The 24,181-nt window shown below is 41.7% G+C and overlaps 1 protein-coding gene across 1 annotated transcript in view; it reads right to left on the reverse strand.

Moving 5' to 3' along the window:
* Window positions 1–1,371: 1,371 nt before the first annotated feature.
* PHLPP1 (PH domain and leucine rich repeat protein phosphatase 1) overlaps window positions 1,372–24,181 on the reverse strand; it is a 266,548-nt gene continuing 243,738 nt past the window's right edge. Inside the window, exons 13-17 of the mRNA XM_015122148.3 lie at window positions 22,567–22,697; window positions 17,877–17,981; window positions 9,034–9,228; window positions 6,153–6,381; window positions 1,372–3,542 (exon numbers count right to left, since the gene is read on the reverse strand). Of these exons, the coding sequence (XP_014977634.3) occupies window positions 2,373–3,542; window positions 6,153–6,381; window positions 9,034–9,228; window positions 17,877–17,981; window positions 22,567–22,697 (1,830 nt within the window). The 3' untranslated portion in view covers window positions 1,372–2,372. The remainder of the gene's footprint in view (window positions 3,543–6,152; window positions 6,382–9,033; window positions 9,229–17,876; window positions 17,982–22,566; window positions 22,698–24,181) is intronic.

Genomic DNA, 24,181 nt, shown 5'->3' on the forward strand with positions numbered 1-24,181 from the left:
TCAACCCAGTGGGGCAGCCCCAGGGAGAAGGCAAGGGGCTGGCAAGTGAACCAGGGCAGGGGTCCCGAGGTGGTTCAGCTTCCAGTCTCAGCCAGAGTGCTCCGCCTGCACTGGGGAGTCAGCTCCCTTGGTCCCTGGGTCCCTCACTGGGCCGAGATGAGGCAATTCTCTTCCATGGCCTCAGTGGTTTCCAAAGAGCACTGTGTGCAAGTAGCCTGACATGGAAGTGAAGTACGGCCATTATGAAGACAAAGTCCACCCAGCGGCCTCCTAGAGGGGGATGCAGAGCCCACCACCGAGTCTACTAGTTAAGAAATAAGAACTACCCTGTCACTGAACTAGCCAGGTCCCACCCAAGGGCGGACCTAAAGAAGAAAGCCAGGTCTACATAGGAAGGTGGTCCATGTGAAATGAAGACCAACAGTATCTTCCACACACGGTTCCCAAGTGCAGGGTGGGGGCGAGGTGAGGGCGGAGGCCCACTGTCTGTAAACGCGGTTGAGTAGTAGCTGGGAATACTGGCTTTCTAAGGATACGCCGCTGCACCTACATGATTCCTGCTGGTGGTGGAGGGCAAGCCAACCAGCTCGACTGACCCTGTCCCAGTAAGAGGCAGCTTAACCCGCTTATGTGAGCTACAGGCCCCCAGAAAACTGAAAACCATCTTGGCTTCGTGAGAGTAAAGTTGTCCAGGGATCGCCTCTATCTGTACAACCTCTGTCTGTCCCCCTTCTCACATCTTCCCTAAGAAGTACCCAAACATCTTACCCTAAGTCATAAGAAGAAATAGAAAAGCTGTAAGATCAGGCCTGGCACGGTGGCTCACACCTATAATCCCAGCACTTTGGGGAGGCTGAGGTAGGCGGATCACTTGAGGTTAGGAGTATGAGATCGGCCTGGCCAACATGGTGAAACCCTATCTTTACTAAAAATATGAAAATTAGCTGGGCGTGGTGGTGTGTGCCTGTAATGCCAAGTATTCAGAAGGCTGAAGCAGGAGAATCACTTGAACCCGGAAGGCGGAGGTTGCAGTGGGCAGAGAACACACCACTGCGCTACAGCCTGGGAGACAGAGTGAGACTCCATTTCAAAAAGAAAAAGAGAAAGAAAAAGAAAAAGAAAAAGGAAAAGGAAAAGAAAGAAAAGAGAAAAGAAAAGAAAAGAAAAGCTATAAGATCAGCTAATTATACTGTTTAGCATTCAGTTAATTTCACATTTCATTCAATGTAGGTTAACGGATGTTTTTCTCTTTAAAAAAAAATCAGAAATATCTGATAACCCCAATATTCCATCCATTCTTTCCAAACCCAAGCTAGTGTGACTGTCTCCAAGACACATCTGGCTGCTGAGACAAAAGCAGATACTTGTAAATACTTGTAAATTTCATATTTATTATAACAAAAATTATGACATGTCCATTTGTGCATTCTGCTTGAGTGTAACTCTGGGTATGTAAATGGCCTAATGGGGCACTATACAGCCATGCTGATTGTGGCAGCAGTAAGGAACACAGTTAAAAATTGTCTGTCAAAGTGGAGAGGCTGGGACAGGGAGGAAAACGGGTTTAGGGCCTTTGGGTGCAGGCTCTTGTGTGGTGGCCTAAGATCCACTTCCTCTGGACAGAAACGCTGCAGCTGCTCAGCCTCCTCATTCAGTGAAGTGAGGGTGAGTTGGGAGGCAGGCAGGCTCCTCAGAGGGGAGGGGAAGGGGAAACGTCAGTTACTTGGGCTGTGTCCTCACGCCAAGACTACAAAACATCGTAAGCCTCACTATACAACACTGAGCTATTTACAATAGAAATTCTCAATCGCTGTTCTCTCAGAGAAAATTAGTGAATCCCAGTGACTTAAGTCACCTGACAGAGTAAAGCAACTCCTAGGAGTTAGTCTCCATATTCTACAAATGTCTATTATTTTCAAGACCAAAAAAAAAAAAAAAAAAAAAAAAAAAAATCCTTTTCCCCCCAAAGAAATACAGAATTACAATATTATTAAATCATTTAGCAACGGCAGCCTGCCCTGCCTTCCAAACAAACAAAACAACAAAAAGCCATTTTAAAAAATAGCACATTATCATTAACTGTTTCTCTGTAATATATTAAACCTTTTGCTCTTTGTCTTTACATATCTGATATGTTAGGGGGAGAAGTTAACAAATGTAAATCATATTGGTAAAGCATCACTAGAAGAAAGTGGTGATTATTTTAAAAAATAACCCAAAGAAAGAGAACCTACAGATTAGCTGCGACGACAGGTTGGGAACAGTGTCCGGGGGAAGGACGTGGAGTAAAACCCCTGGTTTAATGTGAGCCTGAGAGACTCTTGCAACTTGGTATTTTGTGGTTAGTTTATTTGTTAAATAGCTCGGCTGGGTCATAGTGGCGTGTCGTAATAATCTGGCAGCTGGTCCAGTTGGTAGTGCCGCGGCAGCTGCGGCTGGAGCTGAGGTGGCGGTGGTGGCTGCTGCTGCTGCTGTTGCTCCTGGTGATGCTTCATGATTTCTTTGACCTCCTCTTCCAGCTCCGGGGGTATGATAAACTGATCATCGGGATCTGGCTGAGCCGGGGCAGCAAAATAGCCTCCAGGCTTTCGAAGAGGTGCATCTGTAGCCACCTCTATCATATTGTGGCTCCTTTCCTGGGGCGCAACAGAGCCATTGGCCCTCCGGCGCCCAATGGTCCCAACGGCAGAGAAGTCTGCCTTCCTGGGCAGACCCGGCTCATCCTCGTTGGCGCTGATGACAATGCCCTCATCGCTGGCCTCTGCTGGCACCTGAAGCAGGTGCTGCTGTTTCTCCTTCTCCTTGGCCCGGCTGCAGTGGATGTCCACCTCCACCTCCACCCGGCTGCCATTGGTGAAGACGCCCTCGATGGGCTCCTCATCATCACTGTCAAGGCCGTTGTCGGAGAAGGCGCTAGAGAACGTGGCGCTGGACAGCTGGCGCTGGAAGGAGTTGGACAGACAGACGGGGTGGAGCATGCAGCGCTGCTCACTGGGGTAGGCAGGGCTGTTCTCGCTTAGGGCTCCGGGCGGGGGCTCATCGGAGGCTGTGGACCCCACCTCGCTGCTCATCTCGGAAGTGGAGAGCTCACTGCTGATCTCGGAAGCCATGCCGCTGCTGGAGGACGGCACGCCCAACCCGTCTGAGGGCCGATCCTTGATCACCATGTTCACTGAGGGAGGGAAGATGCCAGGGCTGGGTGGTGGCACGGCCCCACCGGCGCTGAGCTCGCAGCAGCAGAAGCTGTCCTCGGTGACACTGAGCTGCACCACCACAGCGCTGATGCTGTCGTGGCAGCCGTAGCTCTGGGCCAGGGTACACAGCTTCTTGGCGGCAGCCAGGGCGTCGGGAACATTGCGCACGGCCTCCACGGCCTCCTCGAGGGACAGGCTATCCCACAACCCCTTACTGCCTAGGATGAAGAACTCATCCTGGGGGGTCAGGAGCACGGACTGCACGTGGGGGCGAGGCACCACACTGGGGTGGAGGAAGGTGTAGCCCAGGATGCGCGTGGACTCAGTCACCCCGTTCACCTTGCCATCCTGGAAGAACAAGGGTTTGCAGAGAGACAGTTAATACAGAGCACCTGTGGCAACTGTGCAGGTTCCCTGCGGGTCCTTCGACTGTCTCAACTGTAGGACCACAAAGAAGTGCTGTGTGGCCCACAGAGGAAAGAAGGGCTCACTCTCTAGTGAGTAGTTAATGTGCACCTGTCATCAGAATCCCCAGGTAGTAGGCCTGGGCAGGTAAAGAGCAGTAGGGACAAAAGGAAAAGATTTTGGTTATGTGTGTTACTGGGACCCCATTCACACTAGGTCACAAGTCCTGCTGTTTATCTAAAGCAAGCCATCATCTAGCCTTACACACAGCAAGCATAGCTGGCCAGCTCCTCCTATAAAGGTGGGTTTACATCTTCCCTCCCTCAGTGAACATGGTGATCAAGGATCGGCCCTCAGACGGGCTGGGCGTAGGAAGACTCTGAGGTAGGAAGAGTCTTTCTGACAGAAGCCAGTCCTGAGCAAAGATACACGAGGCAGGCATATATCAAGACAATGCTCCTGAATCTTCCATTGCTCTCCATGATCACAAGTGGCTGTAGTGTCTAAAAGTCCAGAGAGGACTTGAAAGTACTTAAGAGGTGGAGAAAACCTTGGCATGACTAGGTGGGTAAGAATGCTCCTGTCAGGAGAACAGATGCTAAAGAAGAAATGCCAATTCTTACAACTTCCTCGAACTTGATTTCCTGTTGACCAATGGAGAAGGCAAGATCTGCTGGCTTTAGTTCAGCTGTGTGCATGCTATTTAAATCAATTACCAAAGTGCCAGACCACTTGCCAATAAAAAGATTTTTTTTTCCATGTGTACCTGCTTTGTTCTTTATTCTTCAAATTTTGAGATTCTAAGGTCCATGACATATCTCTACATGCCCTAGTTTTAACACCTCTTTCCAGGAAAGGCTTCATTACAACAAATCCCTGTCTGGGATGAGCAAGTGTTTCTTCCAGAGAACATCCATTTCCTTTCCAGTCCTACCACTTTCCTTTATTTGGGATTTGGCAAGGTGCCTGCTTGTCCTAGGGATGTCTTTCCCAGCTTCTCACACAACTTTGCCACACCACACTTATAAGCAGATAAGCATTCCTATTAGTACAATTAGTAAGATGGGCTTCAAGCACAACCTTAAACTGCCTTGATTCTACTGACATAATCTGTCCCCAAAGCATGGAATTTGGCAGAAACTGTTCTTGCTGTTCTGCCCATCCCTTTAGATTTCTCTCCATCAGAACCAATGGTTTTGTGATTCATGAGCACTGAAGCTTCCAACATGGGCTCCAGGAGTTCTGCTCCATTCGCTAATTCATCAAGGTGTTGGTCATTTGCCCTGTGCCTGAAAAAATGACATGGGCAGACAGCAGTGACCTGCAGATAAACATCTACCTTCAAGAAGTTTCCAGTCTTACACTGTTGATAAAACCCACAGAACCACGTACAGTTTGAGGTGGACTCTGGTGAAAGCTTATAGTCCAGTAGAGAAAAAAGACTGATTCCACATAGGCTTTGATGAGGGCCTTAAGAAAGAAACAGAAACACTCAAGCTATACATGGGATTCTGTGCAAATGAGTCTGTGTGAATTTGTTCTCTGTCTATTCTTGGAGCAGAGAGGATGAACATGGATGGCAGACACTGTGTTAGGGAGCAGAAGACAGTCTAATGTGGACAGAATGCACTCAATTCAACTTTAGTTCAACACTATGCCAAACACAATTGAAGGTAAATGATTTCAGCAGCCTACATGAATCATGGTTTGCACGTCAGACTTCTCTTGTTTTCCGTGCCTCGCCTCTTCCCCGCTTTTGTTTGCATTGCTTAATACTCAACAATGAGGTTTTGTTTTGTATTGTATTTTACTTCTCTACCTTGAGACACGTCCTCCAAACACACACACCACAGTCCGTGCTGTGGGGACTGCCCTGTGCATTGTGGGGTGTTGAGCGGCATTGTCCTAGCAGCGCTGTAGGATGCTCAGTGGTCTCAATCCACTGCATGCCAATCGCACTCTCCGCCCCAACTGTGATGACCAAAAATGTCTCCATATGCTGCCAAACGTCTTGTGGGGAAGCAAACTGCCCCTAGCTGAGAACTGCTCACTGTGTACTCAAATGAGACGTGAGACATGAACCAAAATAACAACGACTTACACTTACATAGACCTTCATAGTTTACAAGTCGTACCAACCTTGTAAGATAGGACAGATGCATGATTATTCCCACTTTACAGATGAGAAAACTGAGGCTTAGAGAGGTTTAAAGGTTACAGCCTGCAAGTGGCAGAGCTAAGACATGAAAACTAGTAGTGTGATGTCAGGGGTAGAGCCCTCAACCACCAAAGCAGCCCTCTGTAGAGTGGCTGCAAACATGGAATGGGATCGTGCCCACGAAGCACGCAGCACAGTGCCTGATGCAGAGAGGCAACTGACAAGCATACGTCATAATGTAAGACATTTGCTTTGTGATACTATGGGTTTGGAATTCTAATGTCGAACCGACTTCAAAAAGTGTTCTTTGAAGGCAAATGCTCCCTAGCTAGTTTCTGCTATGATCTGGTCTCCTCTCCTCTCCACCATCCTGGGGAAAAGCCCTCTTTTCTCACCTCAGTGATAATGGCCTTGTGCTGTTTAATCCTCTTCAGCTCTTCTTCACAGCTCATGATGTAAGATCTGGACAGAGGCAGTGGCTTTCCATTTCGACAGAGAACTGTTTGGCACTTGCCCACATTAGCAGAGGTCAAGGTGAAGGATCCTCCTGGGTCCACAGGGTCATGCTTGATATGACAAAGGACAGCGGCACCACCAAGCTTCTGCCCAGCAGTTCCAAGTTTCCTGGAATCCGAAGAGAGGGGGTGACACTCAAACACAGTCCATCAGTGCCAGTTCTGCAAATTCAACACGAAGACTGCACCACTGGACAGGGCCAGGAAGGAGACCTCTGGGGATTCCACTCCGCTTCCTTCATCAAAGCACACACTGCTCCGCCTCTTTGATGAAAAGAGCCCCGGAATCCGACGCCACACACATCCACACAGAGAGGCTCACAACTGGGAGACAGTATCACTGTACCACTAAAAGCCACAGGTGCTGCTCTGGAAGGCAGATGCCCCTGGGCTGCTGTATACAGCCTGTTACCCTCGTCAACCACGCTGCCCTATCAGCACACTCCAAAGACAGCAGGAAAATGACTTCTCTCTCTCTCTGCTTCTCTAAATTCCCTCTGTCCACAGGAGAGGAACATTGAAACAACCATGCACATAAGAGCAGGTATAAACACCCTACCTCACTGGCAGGCACACGTCAGAAAAACCTGACAACCCTCTCCCCCTTCTAAGGATGTTTGCTGGTAGGAGCCTTTAAGTATTGGAGTGTTCATGCTCCTGCCCTATATAGTAAAAACTTTCTGGCCCAGTACCCTCTATTCTAGAAAACTCATAGAAAGGACATTCTAGTAATCGAATACCAAGTGCTTGTGATTTATCTTTTTAATCATGACAATTAATCCACAGACTTATCAAATATAGGAAGCACCTGCAAATTCTGAAAATCAAAAATCAAAAACCCCTCTTACAAAGCTACTTGTTCTGGCAGATTATCAAGGGAGAGAAACGGCAGAGAGGGACAAAAGACCATTATTGCTCCCATGGCCTCATGAACTCCTATGGCAAGCCCCACAAATGGTAACACCGCCCAGGCCCCTGCTGTTCCTGAGTGGCACAGGAGCAAGAAAGTTAAGAAAAACAGCCTCCTGTTTTACAAGGCCAGACCCTAAGGTACTGTCTGCTACTATCACATGTGTAAGGTAAGCAACTGGCAAGAGGAGCAATGGAAACCAGGGCTGCCTACTTGCATGCATTAGGAAATCCTGCACAAAGACCAGTTCCCCTAAGGACCCAAAGCTCACCACACAACCCATACCCTCTTAACAGATAGGGAAAATAAGAGAAACACAAAAGACCCTGGAGAAGGGCCGACAGTTTAGGCTCCTAAACTCCAACTTTCAGGTATTTGGCTCTAGACCTTTCCAAGGCAGCTCCATTTTCTCCCTTTCCTAGGCACAGTGATTCGTAAAAAGTATGGCAAGTAATCTGAGATTGGGGTTCTCAGTGTTTAATTCTTACCAGTGCTTGAGGGTGCATAAAAAGCAGACCTCTTGGGGGTTGTGAAGGGATGTGTTTGTGCTTTGGTCTGTGTGCACATGTGTATGTGTGTGCATATGATACATGCTAGATGTTTTTCTAGAACAAAAGGGTGGTAAAACCAGGAAAGCTGATGTGCCTGCTAGTTAGAACATCCTCTGGAGTCTTACAACCCGAGGTCAGGTCTTGGCTGCACTACCTACTAGCCCGTAGGCACTGTGCTTCACCTCTCTGTACATGACTTTCAGTAACATTACTCCGCTAACTGGTAACAATTTATGACACATAAGGTAAAATTTAGAACAATGACTGGTACATATTAAGGGCTTGCTGGATATTAGTCATTATTGTTCAATTGCTAATTGTACATGCTCACTGAGAATCTGAAAGTCAGAGGTGACTGTAGCAGCAAGAACCACCCCAGGCTTGCCTCCACCAAGCTCTCTGAGAGGAACCATTTGAGACGCAGGTATCACTGTAAATGCTGCTCTGAACACTCCTCCCCAGACACTTCTTCTACCCCCTTAACAAAGCTACTTGCTCTGGCAGAGTATCAAGGGAGAGAAAGAACAGATAAGGACAAAAGACCATGACTGCTATCATGACCTCAAGTACCAGTACGCTGATCACTCCTGGGTCCCACATGAGCGAGTCTGCAGTACAATATTTATAGACAGGCAATTCCATTATCACCTAGAAAGCCATGAAGGTGATAAGAATGAACAATTCTTTGAATGAGGGAATCCTCACTCATCTAAGAGTTACAAACAATATACCACAATTTCTATAGCAACCTAAAACTCTGCTGCTGGTGGAAACTCCAGGCTATGGCCTAGGATTCTGCCAGTAACACTGTCTTGAACATTTAATAAAGGGGAAAACAAAATATAAAGAATGATTTAACTCCTGAGCTAAAATCTGACCATCTTGATTTAACAAAGGCTTGCACTACCTCAAACCAGTGATAGTATTTCATAAGGGCCAAGAAACTAGGATAGAAACGGTCCATTTCAAAGAGAGGTCCCCACACCAGAAAGTCTAAAAAGCCTCCAGAGCTCACATGATTTGGGAGGAAAAATGGCATTGCAAACAATCTGATGAAAATCTGCAATCAATAAAGGCCAGTAAGGTCCAGTTCTCAGAGAAACTAATTCCTTGTCATTGTCGGAGCCTTCCACAAAGTTATATGAACATCAGTATGTCTCAAACTGGAGCACCATTCCTGATGCCTGGGCAACACCAAACTTGCCTGAATGCATCTTGGTACTCATAGTCAAAACACAGAGGATAAACACTCAAAGAGCAAAAAAACATACAGCAGGTAAGCAGGAACTCTGAGTTTTACCTTTGCATGACAATGAATGTATTGACCATGTATTCTTCTTCATTTTTTGTTTTTTGCAGCTCTTCAGCCAAAATGTCACTCATGGTGCACTGGAGAAGGTAGGGCACCTCCACATTCCGGTCTCCATCAAACACACCGTAGAGGGCTTCGCGGTTGTCACAGAAGTTATTCACCGACAGGGCTGCGACACACAACCTGCAAGGCAACCACACTTCTGTGCTGAGTCCACTCATCCTCCTGCTCCAGGCCCAGCCCAGTGCTTATTTATTTCAAGATTTCCCTATCTCAGTTTTGTCTCTTTCTTTGTGACTCCAGACAGATTAAGGGCAGGTAAACTGACTCCAGCTAATTTCTATCAGCAAATTTTGATTAGCAGAGAAGGATGAGCACAAATTATGCTTCACACATGCCTTCCTACGTGCTTCTCTTCTGATGAGTTTATTTTTAAATGTCAGTGACAGAAGGGGAAAAAGAGTCATGGGAGATAAGAGATTAGGAATCCATATCTACGCATTCATTCAATAAGCAGTTATTAAGGAGAATCTCCACATCCAGCCAAAATAGACAATGAAAACACTGGGAAAAATAGATGAAACCTATATGAAAAGCATGCACAAATATAGAAAAAGCCTCAAATGACTTTACAAAAGTTATTTTTATTTTTATTTTTTTTGAGACAGGGTCTCCCTCTATCACCGAGGCTGGAGTGCAGTAGTGTGATCTTGGCTCACTGCAGTCTCCACTTCTAGGGTTCAAGCGATTCTCCCACCTTAGCCTCCTGAGTAGCTAGGACTACAGGAGTACGCCACCACGCCCAGCTAATTTTTGTATTTTTAGTAGAGATGGGATTTCACCATGTTGGTCACGCTGGTCACCAACTCCTGAGCTTAAGCAATCTGCCAGCCTCAGCCTCCCAAAGTGCTGGGATTACAGGTGTGAGCCACTATGCCCAGTCTTCAAATAACTTTTTTAAAAGGCAGAAAAAACAAACAAACAAACCCCAACTGGACAGTAAGAGCACAGGTCAGTGATCCTGGAGAGAGCCTGCTTCCCGCCCAGCTTTCTCCTGGGGAAGTGTCCAGGCTGCAGCACAGGGAGGAAGACCCAGGTGAAGGCTGTGGTCTGTGCATTGAGGAGATAGAGCTGGGGGCTGAAGGAGGACAGGGTGACCAGAGTCTCCAGTCAGTGCACTGGAAGAGGACAGTGGTTCCCCGCACCTGTGGAAAATTTGGAGACTTTCTCCACCCCAAACTCAAAAGAATCAAACTGTTTCCAAGTAACTGTGTCCCAGAAACTGTCCAAAATGAAACAGAGAGAAAAAAAAAAGACTGGAAAAAAAAAATAAGGCCAGGATATTAGTGAGTGGCAGGACAACTTCAAACAGCCTAATATACTACAGGGAATTGGAGTCTTCAAAAGAAGAGACAGAAAACACTTTTGAGGAGTTGATGGCTGAAAACATTTCAAATATGAAGAAAATTATAAACCTACAGATACTGCAAGCAAGAGAAACATGAAAAAGACTTAACTGAGACACATCAAAATCAAATTGCTAGAAACCAGGAACAAAGGCGGGAGGTAGAGTGGGGAAACCAGGATGTGCCCAGCAGCAGGCTTCTCCCTGGAAACCTGGTAGGAGACAGTGGAGCAACACCTTGAAGGTACCAATGGAAAACAACTAGAAAACAACCTAGATTTCTAGGCCAGTATAAACAGCTATGAAAAGTTAAGGGGAAATAAAGACATTTCCAGATGCACAAATAAAAGCATTTACCACCAGCAGGCTGGCACTAAAGAAATGGAAAAGGAAATCCTTAAGGTAGAAGAAAATGATCCCAGATGGAAATCCGGACCTGTTCAAAAGAATGAAGCACAACGATAATGATGAAGCACAACGATAATGATAGCCAGGTGAGTCAACAGAAACATTTCCTTATGTTTTTTTTAAATTATTTTTTTGAGATGGAGTCTCACTCTGTCACCCAGGCTGGAGTGCAGTGGTGTGATCTTGGTTCACTGCAATCTCTGCCTCCCGGGTTCAAGTGATTCTCCTGCCTTAGCCTCCCGAGTAGCTGGGATTACAGGCACTCGCCACCATGCCCAGCTAATTTTTGTATTTTTTATAGAGACAGCATTTCACCACGTTGGCCAGGTTGGTCTCATACTCCTGACCTCGAGTGATCCGCCCGCCTCGGCCTCTCAAAATGCTGGGATTATAGGCATGAGCCACTGTGCCCAGCCTCATTTTCTTATTTTAAAAATCACCTTAGAACAGTGATTCTCAATAGACTATTCAATAATATTCTAATAATTACTGGGAGGCAACAACAAATATTTATCTGGTTCAAAATGTTAATGGTATTAAAGTTGAGAAACACCGCTTTAGAAAATAACTAAAGTAAAAATAATAGTAATGTATTTTAGAGGTTATAACATAGATAGAAGCAGAACATACGACAACAACAGCATAAAGGCCAGGACAGGAGAAGAAGTACATATCTGCAAGGTTCTTATATGTGAAATGACATTACCACTACTTGAAGGTAAACAGTGGTACGTTAAAGATCATACTATAAACTCTAAACAAACCACACATGTACACACAGAGACGCATGGTAGAGTAAGAATGAATAAAGATAAAATCAAATCATAATAAATAATTCAAAAGAATGAAGAAAAAGGAAATAAAGAACAGACGGCACAAATAGAAAACAATAGTAAGGTGGAAGGTTTAAACCTAACCATATCAATAATTTCATTAAATATAAAGGCCTTAACACTACCCAAAAGACAAAAAATTCAGACTGAATAAAAAAAAAGACCTAATTATATGCTGCCTATAAGAAATCCATTTTAAATATGAGACAAATAGGTTAAAAGTAAAAGGATTTTTTTAAAGGTATACCATGCTAACATTAATCCAAAAAAAGTTGAAATGGCTATGTTAGTATCAGACAAAGTATATTTCAGAATAAAGAATGTTACAGGAATAAAGAGAGTCATAATGATAAAGGGGTCAGTTCATCAAGAGGCTACATCATTCTAAATGTTTACATACTTAACAGAGCTTCAAGACGCATGAAGCAAAAACTGATAGAACTACAAGGAGAAACAGACAAATCCATATTCATAGCCTCTCAATCATCAACAGAATAAGTAGACAGAAAATTGGTAGGAGGCTTGAGCAACAATATCAACCAACTTGAGTTAATTGGCACCACACCTGACAGCAATTTTTTTTTTTTTTAATGCACACAGAACTTTTACCAAGATAGGTAAGATTCTGGACAAAAAATCAAGTCCAAATAAGTTTACAAGATTCAAGTCATACAAAGCATGTTCTCCAACGATATTAGCAAAATTGCTTAGAAAGAAATTTACAACTCTAAATGCTTATATTACAGAATTAGAGGTCTCAAATCAATAACCTAAGCTTCCATTTAAAGAAACTAGAAAAAGCAGTACATAACAAACCCAAAGCAAGAAGAAAGGGAGTCATAAAAATAAGAAAAGCAGTTGACTGTGATAGCTCACACCTGTAATCTCAGCACTTTGAGAGGCCAAGGCAGGAGGATCGCTTGAGGCCAGGAGTTTAAGGCCAGTCTAGGCAACAGAACAAGACTCCGTCTCAAACAACAACAACAACAACAACAAACCCTTAAAACATAAGAAATGTGGAACAGAAAAATTACAGAGAAAAATCAATAAAACAAAAAAAAATCTAGTTCTTTGAGAATATCAATAAAATTGATAAACCAAATCAAACTGATCAGAAAAAAGAAAACACAAATTACCAATATTAGGAATGAGAGAGGGGAGGCATATCTCTACAGATTCTACAGATTTTAAAAGCATAATAATGGGCCGGGCATGGTGGCTCATGCCTGTAATCCCAGCACTTTGGGAGGCTGAAGCAGGCGGACCATTTGAGGTCAGGAGTCCGAGAACAGCCTGGTCAATATGGTGAAACTCCGTCTCTACTAAAAATATAAAAAATTAGCTGGGCATGGTGGCACACGCCGGCAGTCCCAACTACTCAGGAGGCTGAGGCAGAAGAACTGCGTGAACCCAGAAGGGAGAGGCTGCAGTGAGCCGAGATTGTGCCACTGCACTCCAGCCTGGGTGACAGAGTGAGACTCTGTCTCAAAAAAAAAAAAAAAAAAAAAAAAAAAGCATAATGTCAATACATTCAATACATTTGAAAACTAGATAAAGCAGACAAATTCCTTGAAAGACACAAATTACCAAAGTTTGTTCAAGAAGAAGGAAGAGATAATCCTATTTAAAGAAATTGTAGGTTTTAAAAAAAATCCAGGCACAGATGGCTTCACTGGTGAATTCTTTTAAATATTTAAGAAGGATATATTACCAATTCTATACAAACTCCTCCAGAAAACTCAAGATGAGGAAACACTTCCCAACTCATTCTATGAGGCCAGCATTACCCCGATACCAAAATCAAAGACATCACAAGAGAGCTACAGACCAATATCCACCATGGAATATAGACATCCTCAACAAATTAACAGCAAATCTAACCCAGCAGCATGTAAGAAATATAATACTTCAGGCCAGGCATGGTGGCTCGCGCCTGTAATCCCAGAACTTTGGGAGGCCGAGGAGGGAGGATAACTTGAGGTCGGGAGTTCGAGACCAGCCTGACCAACATGCAGAAACCCCCATCTCTACTAAAAATATAACGTTAGCCGGATACAGTGGTGCATGCCTGAAATCCTAGCTACTCAGGAGGCTGAGGCAGGAGAATCACTTGAACCTGAGAGGTGGAGGTTGCGGTGAACCGAGATCGCGCCATTGCACTCCAGCCTGGGCAACAAGAGTGAAATCTGTCTCAAAAAAAAGAAAAAAAAAAGATACTACATTGTGACCAAGTGAATTTACACTTGGAATGCAAAGTGTATTTAACATTTTAAAATCAATCAATGTAATTAAGCACATCAACAGACTGAAGAAGAAAAGAAAAACATACAGTCATCTCAATTGACACAGAAAAAGCCTATGACAAAATGTGTTATCTGTTTATTATAAAAACTAAGATTTCATTATAAAATCTTAGCAAACTCTGTATAGAAGAGAATTAACTTGATAAAGGGTATCTACAAAAATACCTAGAGCTAATATCACATTTGATTGTGAATGAACAAGTTTTCACCAAAGAATGTATATGGATGATAAATAAACACATGAAAAGAGTAGGGAAATGTAAATTAAAACCACAATGGGATATTATTATTAAAATGGAAAAAACAACAGCAACCTAACAATAACACCTGCTGGTAAGGATGTGTAGCTACTGGAACTCTTAAGACATTGCTGTTGGGAGTGCAAAATGATACAGGCACTTTGGAAACAGTTTGGCAGTTTCTTCCAAAGTAAATACACACTTACCATATGACCCAGCAATCCTTACCCCTAGGCATTTACCCCAGAGAAATGAAAACAAGCATTCACACAAAAACCTGTATGTAACTGTTTGCAACGTGTGGCATTTTCATTTGCAACTGCTAAAAACTTGAAACAATCTAAACATCCTTCAAATGGTGAATGGGTAAAACAAAAACAAACCATAATATGTCCATGCAATGGAATGCTACTAGGAATAAAAAGCAATGAAAAGAAACAAACTACTGACACATGCAATAGTACAAATGAATCTCAAACACATTATGTGATAGGAAAGAAGTCAGAATGAGAAGGCCATATACTATATAATTCCCTTTTATATGACATTCTGGAAAAGGCAAAATCAATGAGATAAAAAACAGATCAGGAGTTGCCAAGGACAGGAATTGGGGAGAATAATTGACAAAAAGGGGCATGGGGTAAATTTTGGTAGGTGACGGAACTGGTCTATACCCTGTAGTGGTGGTTACACGCGATGATATTCTTTCCCCAAAACTTGCAGAACTGTACATTAAAAAGGGTGAATTTTACTGAATATAGAGTATACCTTCTTACATATATAAATAAAGAGAAAAAAATTATTAAGCACCTGCTATGTATCATAGCTACATACCAGATATATAAACTTAAAAATATAATCCCTCCCTTTAAGGAGTTCAGGGATAAATAATAATAGCAATGACCATTATAATCAATAATAGTAGTAGTTAACACTTAAATAGGGTTTATTATATGGCACACATTGTTCTAAGTATGTCATACATATTAACTCACGTGACCCTCTAACAACACCATGAGAATAGGTAGTTTTTTCTTATTGCTTATTTTAGCTAAAGAGAGACTGAGAAACTGCCCATGGTCACACGGCAAGAAAGTATAGGTATAGAACTCAGGTGCAAAGCCAGGCAGTCTGGCTTCTATCTCAATATTTTGAAATTCTTGCCTCTATTTACTAAGAAAAACAAGTTATCCAAAATTATAAGGCAATTAGTGGCAAAGTTAAATTTTAAAGTCATTTTATTCCATCTTCCTTCTGTAGGCTCCCCTTGCTAGCTGGAATGAGGCAGTATGAAAGAGGAAAAAAAAATACAGTAACGTAGTTTTTTTTTCTTTCTTTTTTCTTAAGTACAGTGGTGATCATTCTCGGCATTTCTTTTCTGGTGAAGTTTCCTGTTTGGTTTTTAATCTAAAGAAGAGGCTAGGCTGGGAGTAGTGGCTCACACCTGTAATCCCAGCACTTTGGGAGGCTGAGGCAGGTGGATCACCTGAGGTCAGGAGTTCAAGACTGGCCTGGCCAACATGGTGAAACCGCATTTCTACTAAAAATACAAAAATTTGTCAGGCATGGTAGCGGGTGCCTGTAATCCCAGGTACTTGGGAGGCTGAGGCAAGAGAATCACTTGAACCCAGGAGGCGGAAGTTGCAGTGAGCTGAGATTGCGCCACTGCACTCCAGCCTGGGCAACTAGAGTGAAACTCCAGCTCAAAAAAAAAAAAAAGAGGCTAATTATCCAACTGTAGTTCCCTCTTGGGTTTCCCCAAGGAGGAAGAGATGTCTACTGAGATTTGAAGAGAGGACAACCACAGTTTTCCCCTTCTTTCAAGGTGTCAAGCAGCAAACTGCTTGTTTAAATGATCATTGACAATGCAAACAAAGTAAAAACAAAACAAAAAACACCAAAAAACCAAACAAAAAGCTCTCGAGAAACCTTTATTGGCAAAACCAAAGGGTAAAAAAAGCAAGGGGAAATATCAAGTGAGGGCAAAGCATAGCCTGGGACTACTGGCATGCTGTCCATTTTCTATTTATTTATTTATTTATTTGTATCTTTCAATGACTCTTCATTTTTTATTTCTGGATGCAGGTGGTAGTCTGAAGGTGTGTTCACTTTAGAACAATTCAAAGGGTTGTAGTGCACTTTGCTGTCCACACATTGTACTATGTGACACAATTGTGGAAGGGGGAATTATGCCGAAAAGCCCACCCAGATCTACTTGGTTACTTGCTCCATTAAGACACATTGAGTAGATAATAGACATTAATACACAGAGATATTAAAAACTAATCTTAGATTTCACATTAGTGTTCAGAAATGAGCAGTTTCACATACCGGTGTTTGTAAGGAAGACATAAAAGATCCTTTGATCTAAAAAGTAATGATCTCCAGAAAGAAACTTTGAGTGCGCTAAAGAATACACGAATTCCCCTCTGCCCCAACACAATGACATACTGTGCAAAGTCCATGGAAATCAGGGAGTAGCTGGGGCCCAGGCAGAACTAAGGCACACCTCCTCAGGTTATTCTGCCTTTTCTGAGCAAAGAGAACAGAGTTGTTAACTCTTCTCTAGAGAGCACAAGGCCAAATGACACCGTAGGGAATGGGGAAAAGATCAATGTGTCAGATCCAGAATTTGAGTTGATGCTGTTTTCTGTCCCAAAGAAAAGCAGGCAGAATGGCAGCAACAATTCCAAACCTTTTATTTTCCATGAAGAGTATTCAGCTAGTCGGTGGTTCTGAAGCCTAGACACATATTAGAATCACCTGGGGGAGATTTTAACACATTCTGATTTAATGAGTCTAGGTTGGGAGACTTTTAAAAAATTTTCTTTACCTTACTGATTCTAATGTGTGCCCAGGGTTGAATACTAATGTTAGCTATTATTAGATCTACCTCCACTTTCTGTTCTTCCCCTACTTTCAGACTTCTGTGTTCTTATACTTCAGCTAATTAAATTATGACCATTCTAATTTATAGGATTCTTTACCTGTCTAGGTACTAATTATTAGCGCCTCTTCATATAATACAAGCAAGCCTGAAAAGCCTGGTTACATTTTTCAGGAAAAATCAACATCTGTATCTAAGAGAGGGGAGGGTGGGGAAAATGGAAAAGAAAAAGATATTAAGATGGACAAGTTCTGGTGGCAAGACAAGCAGATGACATTAGAGGCAATGGACATCAAACTCCTGCCAATCTAATTTAGATTGTAAAAATAGCTCCATAGTCAATAACATGAGAGATCTTAAATATGCACAATTAAGCTACTTCTCCTTTAATACTATCTCTGTTTTGCTTGGTAAACAAGCGTCAGAGAAAGATAAAGGGGCTTTTCAAAGGAGCAGGGATGCATTTCAATACCTAGGCCTTTTCCAAACACTGGAGTCTTACACAGATATAATGTGTCAGTTACCTTGTATCCTAGCAACGACTCCTACTAAGGGAGACTATGTGATTCCAAACAGGGCCTTCCCTTAATGTTCAAACATAAGTCATGAGGGAGCCTCACTCTGGGGAAACTTGGAATACTCAAAGAAATTTTACATGAGAAAAGTGGGTGCTACAGCACTGAGTTTCTTTCTACCCAACTAAAGGAGTGAGACAGGCAGGAGGCAGTTCTTCCTCTGAAGGTTCATCTGACTTACTTGTTTTTTACCCCCGAAGCTTCAGTGTAACCATGACTCCAAACAGCTGGGGCTCCAGAAGCGTCTCCTGTAGAAGGCTGATCAATCTTGAAACAGCGGATATTACTAACAAGAGAAACAGGGAGGGAACAGGAATCATCAAAACCAAATGTGTGCAAATTGCTATCTTTATCCGAGAAATAAAAAAAATACCTGTTAAGCACTCTGTACTTACCATTTCTTACTGTGTTTAATGTGTCTGAAATACTTATCAGCAACAAGAACCAGCTACTCATTGTAATGAAAACGAAGGGGCATACATACAGAGCATGAAAATTACTTTTAATGAGCATCATAAAGCAGCTATTAGAGACTTTCACACATTCTACATTAGATGACTGCTCTCTCCTGGGAATGACAAGGACAGCTCTCAGCCTTGGCATGAGAAAACAAAACTTAAGTATTAGGATGGGTGTATTCTTACACCATGAATACTCAGAAAGAACAACAACAAAACACCTAAGCCACAATTATAATGCATTTAGATGATGTGAGATAATTCTGCAATATTCATCTCCAAATCCAATTTCTGTCCATATAACCCCTCCAAATACTATCACGGACTTGCAGTTCCCTGGAGCTTCCAATACTCTCCTCACGGGTATAGCCAAGTATGCTAAGACTAATATCATAAAATAAAACATATACATAAAATTACAAAGTAAATGAGTAGTATTTAATAAATTACAAGTTAACTGTATGTATTTAAACTGGGAGATTTCTTACCTCACCTCAGCCCTCATATGCCATAATTGATCCAACAGGACCCAAGACAGAAACACTAAAGGGATAAATTATCAAATAGCGTTTCTTAAAAATCAGCCTCGCCGGGTGCGGCGGCTCATGCCTGTAATCCCAGCACTTTGGGAGGCCAAGGCGGGCGGATCACCTGAGGTCACGAGTTCCAGATCAGCCTGACCAACATGGAGAAACCCCGTCTCTACTAAAAATACAAAAAATTGGCCGGGCATGGTGGTGCATGCTTGTAATTCCAGCTATGCAGGAGGCTGAGGCAGGAGAATCACTTGAACTCGGGAGGCAGAGGTTGTGGTGAGCCAAGATTGTGCCACTGCACTCCAGCCTGGGCAACAAGAGCGAAACTCTGTCTCAAAATAAAAATAAAAATAAAAATAAAATAAATAAAAATCAGCCTCTAGAAAGCATTCTGTGCCCCTAAACAGGAAGTCATTAACAGATGTAAACTAGTCTGTTAAAAGGCTGGCTACCACAAGGTGAAATAAGTCCTCTTACTCGTAAATTGCCACTAAGTTTCCCCCTCATTATTATTTAAACAAGAGAAAAAGTATACGTACTATCTGTTGACAACTGAAGCAACACCTACATAGTTTTGGTCATAACCACAAGAATTAAAATTATCTGTTGGTACTCATTACTCCCAAATCTAACAAATACTATATACCTTTCCTAAGAACCAGTTAAAGCTTTAAAAAGTAAATCAATATCTACCTAGTATTCCCTTTGAATCTAGAAATAACTGGTGGCAATTTTTCTGAAATTTAAAAATATATGGTTAAAGAAAAGTTTCTACTCTCAATTACTAGCAAACATTTACTTTCCATCTTATCCTGAAAAACATAAATCTAGTGTCAATAGAAAATTCCCAAATCAAGTTAATACCTTGTTTTACAATAAGCCTAGAGCTAAATCTTTTTTTTCAAAGTTTTCAATTCTATAAATAAAAGAGGCATTAACAAAAAAAAGGACAGTTCTCCATTATTTGCTCTCCATATGACCTGGTACTCAATTTTAACCATCTAAAATAGTACGCAATACAATAGGTTTCTTAAGACATATCCTAAGGCTCTTAGATACCATCCTGAAGTCTTGGGAAAAGTGAAGGCTCATTTTTAAAGGCATTTATAATTTTTACAGAACATAAAGTCTTCAGAGAAATAATTCAATTTCCTAACCTGATTATTAAAGGAAAAAAAAAATAACTCTTAACTGCCCCCTCTCCCCAGCACACAAATAATTCTTTCTAGTGAAGCAGCAATTTCTCTTCTCTGTCTAGCTGAACACAGTGCGGCTGAGCAGTTATCCGAAGTGAACTGAATGCTGACTCTTGTATATCGTCGTTTTTTGAGATGGAGTTTTGCTCTTGTTGCCCAGGCTGGAGTGCAATAGCGTAACACGGCTCACTGCAACCTCCACCTCCCAGGTTCAAGCGACTCTCCTGCCTCAGCCTCCCGAGTAGCTGGGATTACAGGCATGCGCCACCTTGTCTGCCAATTTTTTTGTATTTAGTAGAGACGGGGTTTCATCATGTTGGTCAGGCTGGTCTCAAACTCCTCACCTCAGGTGATTTACCCACCTCAGCCTCCCAAAGTGCTGGGATTACAGGCGTGAGCCACTGTGCCCGGCCATCTTGTAGATCTTTAAATGAGTCAGAGAGAATTCTGTGAACCACAGCTCAATCTCACAGAAGAGTCCTCATATGCACCTACCCGGCTCACATAAAACAAATAAACCAACCCTCTAAAAGTGCAAATAATATACGGAAAATCTTCCAAGTAATTAAGAATACACAGCCTTCCAGATGTTAAATGGAAGGTGACATTTTAAGAATATTACAATTTTTTGCTGCAGGACACTTTGGTCTGAGTACGTGAATATTTTAAAAAGCTTGACACAGTACAGCAACTGCTTTTAAGAAGAGTGTAATACCAAATTACGGTCCTTCAGCAGCACCAGTTTGAGGGGGAAAATGTTATTCAAGTATTTTATTTTGTATTTACTTGATATACTAATGAGTTTGAACACATTTTCATGTAACTATTTGTACTGTTTCTGTTAAATGTTAATGTCCTTTGTTTATTTTCTGTTTGAGTACTTTTCTTATAAGTACTTATCTTATAAGAACACTTTATAGTAAGCATATTAAAGCTTTTTTCATATTTTTCTTCCCAGTTTGTCATTTGCCATTTATATTTATTGAGTTTCTGAAATAGGAAATAGACATTTAACACTTTAATGTATAAAAAGTATATTTACATGTAAACATATGCAATGTGAATATTGAAACCAATCTACATGTACTGATTTCTTTTCTTGCCACTTACTCCCTTCATTTCTTGGCCTAAAAAGTCTTTTTCTAACTTGTGAAGATATTCACATGATTCCTTATTACTTTTGAAAATCATTTAATTTTACAGATTCAACTATTTCAGCTGGATTTTGGTGTGATATAAGAATGTAACTTTAATTTTCCTCTAAGTGGCTACTTCCATTTATTAACACATTTTGGTGCAATTATTTTTCAATTTTATTTGTAAAGAATGCTCAAAAATGTCTGTATCCTACATGTAAAAAATACTCAAAAGCTATCTGTTTAAAGATGACCTATTTTGATAATCCATTATTTTCTTGAATTTAAAAAGCACCTTAAAGATCATGTAGGCCATTTTTTTTCTCATAGGTCTGGACAGATGGAGGGGTTTAGGCCAAGGTTTCATACACGTGATCAACAACGGAGAGAACCTCGTTCTCTACGCCTTCCTCAGGACACTCAGGCAGTTTTTTTCAACTATGCATCAAAATTAATTTTCTCATCAAGTACTTAAAATGCCAACAAATTAGGCACTAATTAGGCCAATTCTATCCAGGAATCACTTTAAGTGCTTTTCAAACTTTGGTTTGCACTACAGCCTAGGATAGTATTAATGGACCATTCACCAAAAATCTACTGTTTTTTACTGATTTTCTTAAAATAATGGAAAATGACTTTCAGCAACAAATATTCCAACATTGAATAAACATATATTGCATGCATAATGACTAATGTATGACAATGTTTAAAACTACTACTGATCTGATATACCCCAAAAAATTCTGAAAATTCAGAAAAGTTTAAAGAAGAAAATAAACACTACCCATAATACTATTATCCAGAGAATAACACCACTTTAACTTTTGTTATATATCCTTTTAGGCATTTTCTAGGTGTGTGTATGCATACACATATACATATACCCAATGCACACAAATTTATATTGCAAAAATTGAATTATACTATAAAACTTCTTTGTTAATTTTATTAATATTTTCACTTAATTTACTGTAAAGATCTTTTGAGTTAGCGATATAGCTCTAAATAATTTTAAATGGCTTTGTGATTTCAATTGTGGAACATTATTTAATTCTTAATAGACTATTTAGAGTTCTATGATGAACATTCTTATTAAGATATCTTTCCTACTGCAGACCTTTAAGGTTTTACATAGAAAACTCCAACCACTAATTCTTTATCAATATCAAGAATGAAACAGCATCAATGAACTCTTTCCCATACCGTGAAGATCTAACTGCTGGTAGGATCTACCTACTCCACATCCTCAGTCTTATTTAAAAAAACCTGGATTTCAGTGCCACACTGTTAGTTTTCCCTACATCTCTTTTAAAATCCTTCCTTAACATTTGCATTAACTGTCACAACCACGTTATCAGTGACTACTGAGATTTAAGTTACATCTTGGTTGTTCATTGCTTCCCTGCATCTTGTATATCCTGTTATGTGTGTTAACACAGCTAACAAGTCAATGATGCTTCATGTTTTGTTTCCCATTTTCACTGAGATATGAAGCCCACTGCCAGTGGACAATGATGGGGATACAGTGCTTTATAGAACACTTACTTCAGTAGTTCCAGGGTTTTGTGATCAAGGACAAGGCGAGGGTTTCCGGTCAGGTCTAGCTCCTGCAGTTTGGGAGGCAGGTTTTCTGGTAATGTGACTTCGCTTAGCTCATTACAGCTCAGATCCACACACTGAAAAAGGAACAAGTGCAAACAAGAAAGAGATGGTCTAGAGAAGTTCTTCATGGAGTTCTATACTCCTACCCTTTGCATGCAAATCCATCTGATCATTCATTATAATATACTAGACAAATGTGGAAAAGGAGGCTTATCTGTTACTTTGCCATAAACATTTAAAATAGATTTTGCTAAATGCAAAAAAAAAATTTTTTTTATTTTCTTTGAATAACAGAAAATCCATGTTCTTTATTCTTCTCATATTTTCCACTTACGTTTATCTCCACGTTTAAAATCAAGCATTAACTAAAAAATCCTAATAGATTTTCTTATTGCTCACAAAATCTCCATGCCATGAGAACTACAGCTCAAACATTAACATGAACTTTAAAGGAATTTCTTAAAACAAAACTAAAAACAAAGAAGGCTGGGTACAGAGGCTCACGCCTGTAATCCCAGCACTTTGGGAGGCCGAGCAGGGTGGATCACTTGAGGTCAGGAGTTTGAGACCAGCCTGGCCAACATGGTGAAACCCCATCTCTACTAAAAATACAAAAATTAGCCAGGTGGTGGCACACGCCTGTAATCCCATCTATTCAAGGTGGTTGACACATGAGAATCGCTTGAATCCAGGAGGTGCGCAGGGCACAGTGGCTCACGCCTGTAATCCCAGCACTTTGGGAGGCCAAGGCAGGCAGATTACCTGAGATCAGGAGTTCGAGATCAGCCTGGGCAACACGGTGAAACCCCGTCTCCACTAAAAATACAAAATTAGCCGGGCGTGGTGGCATGCCTGTAATCCCAGCTACTCGGGAGGCTGAGGCAGGAGAATCACTTGAACCTGGGGGGTGGAGGATGCAGTGAGCTGAGATCACGCCATTGCACTCCAGCCTGGGCAACAACGGTAAATCGCCATCTCACCAAAAAAAAAAAAAAAAAGAATCCGGGAGGTGCAGGTTGCAGTGACCAGAGACTGTGCCACTGCACTCCAGCCTGAGAGACAGAGCAAGACCCTGTCTCAAAAAAACACAACAGAAAACAAACAAAAACAAAAAAACAAGCAAAGAAAAGAACACGTAAAATGAGGAAAAGGCAGGTAACACACACTCAAAATGAGAAGATATTTCAAAAGAAGCTGAATAAGAAATTGGCAAAAGCTACACGAGCAGGTAAACCTGCCTAATCTGTGTCAAAAAAAGGGGCTGAGTCAAGTATGGATCCTACCCTCAAGGCATCAACATCTGGACTCTCCAACAGGTCCTGCCTAATTTAACTTGAAAGAAAAATCACAAAAAGGTCATGGTGATTACAACAAAAATCAGGTTTTACCTGTAAGTGGAAATGATACCTCCTTTCTCACAAAACTGATGTAAAGCTTAAATAAGGTGTACTGTAAAAAGCGGGGCTGCCCTTGTGTTCAGGGAGCAGGGAACCTAGGTGGAGAAGGCTCACTATACGCAAGAGAAATGGAGTGGTCAGCACTCTAGATACGAGAATGC

The sequence above is a fragment of the Macaca mulatta genome, chromosome 18, assembly GCF_049350105.2.
Source record: "Macaca mulatta isolate MMU2019108-1 chromosome 18, T2T-MMU8v2.0, whole genome shotgun sequence".
Lineage (NCBI taxonomy): Eukaryota > Metazoa > Chordata > Mammalia > Primates > Cercopithecidae > Macaca > Macaca mulatta.